General features: G+C 52.1%; 1 protein-coding gene across 1 annotated transcript; it reads left to right on the top strand.

Annotated features, from left to right (window-relative positions):
- Positions 1-222: 222 nt before the first annotated feature.
- Positions 223-432, top strand: H310_15093 (hypothetical protein; the record flags this gene model as incomplete). The annotated part of the gene is made up of 1 exon (XM_008883069.1): positions 223-432. One exon carries the CDS (start codon positions 223-225, stop codon positions 430-432), a length of 210 nt encoding a protein of 69 aa, XP_008881291.1.
- Between the last annotated feature and the right edge of the window lie 428 nt (positions 433-860).

Genomic DNA, 860 nt, shown 5'->3' with positions numbered 1-860 from the left:
CACGGTGCTGCACATGCTTCAAATGGAGGAAGGATCGGCAGCGTGGCGCGTGTGCCTCCTCACCCTAAAGAACTTTTGAGGCTACGTCGCCCGCCGCGAGTTCAAAACCGTGTTGTTTGCATCACTCCGTGTGGCCCCCGACACGGCGTCTGGTATCTGCAGCTGCGCTTGCTAAACGAGGCATTGACATGATTGTTTGCAGGGGCGTTTCGAGGAAACGTCATGCTGAGCCTTGTGCACCTGCCGGACCCCGCCGACTGGCCAAAGCTGATCCCGGAAGGCTTAATCGGCATTCTCTTGGAACTTCTCCACGACGACAGCGAGTATTCCCATCGAATTGTCGCGCACGCGATCAAGCACATGCTTCCGTCATCGTACCATCCGAAAATCGACGTGGTAATGACAAGTGAAATACATTTTCAATTAGCCTAATCAAAAATCTCGTTGCCCTCATCGTAGCCAAGGTCCAAGTCCTCACTGGCGTAGCCTGAAACAGTACGAGACAGTGCAGATTGAATGCGCGCCCTGCGGTTCTGCCGATATTTCGCCTTGCTTGCTTCCCTCTTCGCCTTGATCTTGCCGCCAATAGAGATTAGCCGATTCTTGTACTGATGGTAACCCTCTCCGTCAAGATTTCGAAGAGGGTTAAAACGAATGTGCACATTCGTCAGCGCAACGCAGGTTTGGAAGAAAATGTTGTACTCTTCCTTCTTCCAACTGTACTGGTTGGACACCAGTCCCCAGAGAGTTTTCAGTCGTCCAAAGAAATTTTCCACAATAACGCGGTCTGACGAAAGACGCTCATTTGCCGCCACTTGCTCAAAGGTCAGTTGACCATGGGGAGGTCTCTTGGTCGGTGT

Source organism: Aphanomyces invadans (genome assembly GCF_000520115.1).
Source record: "Aphanomyces invadans strain NJM9701 unplaced genomic scaffold supercont1.167, whole genome shotgun sequence".
Taxonomy (NCBI): Eukaryota; Oomycota; class Saprolegniomycetes; order Saprolegniales; family Verrucalvaceae; genus Aphanomyces; species Aphanomyces invadans.
Note: the sequence above shows the minus strand (reverse complement) of the source record. Positions and strands in the feature narration are given on the sequence as shown.